This window comes from Trematomus bernacchii, unplaced genomic scaffold (genome assembly GCF_902827165.1).
Source record: "Trematomus bernacchii unplaced genomic scaffold, fTreBer1.1, whole genome shotgun sequence".
Taxonomy (NCBI): Eukaryota; Metazoa; Chordata; class Actinopteri; order Perciformes; family Nototheniidae; genus Trematomus; species Trematomus bernacchii.
This window is the reverse complement of record NW_022987531.1, coordinates 1,011,169-1,013,494: the sequence shown is the minus strand read 5'-3', so window position 1 is coordinate 1,013,494 and position 2,326 is coordinate 1,011,169. Positions and strand designations below refer to the sequence as shown.

Here is a 2,326-nt window from a genome sequence, read left to right as displayed (position 1 = left end):
AGAAGAGTGATGATTTATTTCATTGTAGCTCATACTAAAGAACTGAGCACTTCTACAGCAATCCAATAGTGGTGCAGGAATGACTCTTTAAACATGCTAATGAGTCAGCATTTTACTACATCTGGGTCCCTTCTCTCGAAGTGCAATGTTTTTATAAAAAAAAGTGTTTTAATTAGATGCCTGAAATAAGGTCTGTGGTTAACACACGCTGAAGAGATTTTCACGTTTTGATCTACGACATATAATACGTCAGTAAATACCCCACTGGTGATGTCATAAAAACAGTTGTTGCTTAAGGGTGACTAAATAAAACTACTCATCGTCACCAAGCCAAACATAAGCCGACCTTTAGCGGGAGTGACATGAAATCATGTGACCACTGTGGTTTGTTAACAGCCTAAAGTTAGCTTTTTACTTCTGGCATTGCATTTATGCTTCGAAAATCATAAAGTGGTGTTAATATATGGAGATTATCCTGCTGAACAAAACGTGTAAGAATCATAAACATGATTGCCAAAGATCCAAATTGCTGCAATATTCCAAAATCCAATGGAAAATTCCATGCTTTTTGGCGAGGGAGCCCTTGCGATGCTAACTTCTGGGCTAATGCTAACTCCACTCTACGAAGGAAGCCCTGATAGACTAAAGAGCCAGCAGACGGTCTTTACATAATTTGATTTATGATACTTTCCTTTGTGCCGTCAAGTGACAGAAACTGGAGCTAAACAAAGCAAAGATTTAAACATGTCTATTTTTCAGGTTCTAATGGGCCGAGTCCCAGACAGGGGGGGCCGCCCCTGTGAGATCGAGGCTCCTCCCCCAGAGATGCCCTCCTGGCAGAAGCGTCAGGATGCCCCCCAAAGCGGAGGACACTACGGTGGGAGTGGGCATGGAGGCGGCAGGGGGGTCTACGACCAATACTCCCAAGGTGGACGTGGAGGATATGAGAGAGGAGGAGGTAGAGGAGGAGGAGGCAGCAGCAGAGGGGGGAAGGTGCAGGGAGGCTGGGGAGAAGGAGGTGGAGGAGGGAGAGGCTCCTACAACCAGGGCCACTATCAAGATGCAGGAGGTCATCAGGGGGGAGGAGGGAGAGGGGGCTACGGAGGAGGAGGAGGAGGAGGAGGAGGGAACAACCAAGCAGGCTTTCAGGACTCTGCTTTCCACGGAGGAGGCGGAGGCGGTCACCATGACAATAACCATCAGGAGAGAGGCGGGGGTCGAGGAGGTCGCGGGGGCAGGGGAAGAGGAGGCCGAGGAGCAGGAGCAGGAGGAGGAGCAGGTGGAGGAGGTGTAGGAGTAGGAGGAGGAGCAGGAGGAGCAGGAGGAGCAGGAGCAGGTGGAGGAGGACAAGGTGGAGGCTGGGGAGGGAGAGGGGGGCAGAATTTTAATCAAGGAGGACAGTTTGAACAGTTCTTCCAACAAGGCGGGCAGCACTACAACCAAGCTGGCTTTACTCAAGGCCGACAATACACCAGTTGAAGAAGAGTGGGGGGGCATCGCAGCAGAGTCCACTCGGAGACCCACTCCTCGTCATGTGAACTGATTTAAAATGCCTTATGATCAGATTTAGAATTTTTAGCATGGGTAAAAGTGGATAAAGATGTTAAATGAGGACCCTGAGACACACAGACAACACACACTCAGTATACGCTGTTAGGTTATTGTTTTACTACAGAGAGCAGTTCTAAAGTAGGTCTTTTCTTTTTCATACTGGTGTGTTAATGTTTTCTCTGCCGCCTCAATTCAAGTATTCAACAGCTCTGCTATAAATGGCTAGTCGATTCGTTGGACTCTGCTGTTTTGACCTCACATTTACACTAAATTAGCCTTATATTGGACATGTTTTTGAAAGACAGGGAAGGGTCCTGAGATTTCAGTGTTACTTTGTATCTGACATGAGAAGTGCACTCTCTTGAAATCCTTAATATATTAATTGAATTTGACGATTACTTGAAAACGGCTACACCTTTCCAGTTGCAGTAGATTTGACTGGAATCTCCTTTGTTACTTATTTAAGATGTCATTTTGTTCTGCTCATGGAAGATTGTGTGCATACAAATATGGATGTTGGAAGGTTTGCATGGGTGTGTGAATGAGCAATAAAATCTGAAATGAGAACATTGTGTTTTTGTAGTCAAATTTTGCTTTATTATGTCTTACAGTTGATGATAATAATTCACAAACACGGTTTATATATTAGTAAATGCATAATGAAGCATCAAGTCATGGTGTAGAGCAGTGGCGTAGCTGTGGGTGGGTCCGGGTGGGCCTGGGCCCACCCACATGCACGTCTGGCCCACCCACAGCCAATCAGCGCGTTATAGCG

The 2,326-nt window shown here is 46.3% G+C and overlaps 1 protein-coding gene across 1 annotated transcript in view; it reads left to right on the top strand.

Annotated features, from left to right (window-relative positions):
• fam98a (family with sequence similarity 98 member A) overlaps positions 1-2,125 on the top strand; it is a 13,456-nt gene extending 11,331 nt beyond the window's left edge. The window contains exon 8 of the mRNA XM_034122489.1: positions 760-2,125. Coding sequence (XP_033978380.1) covers positions 760-1,479 — 720 coding nt within the window. The 3' untranslated portion in view covers positions 1,480-2,125. The remainder of the gene's footprint in view (positions 1-759) is intronic.
• The last annotated feature ends 201 nt before the right edge of the window (positions 2,126-2,326 follow it).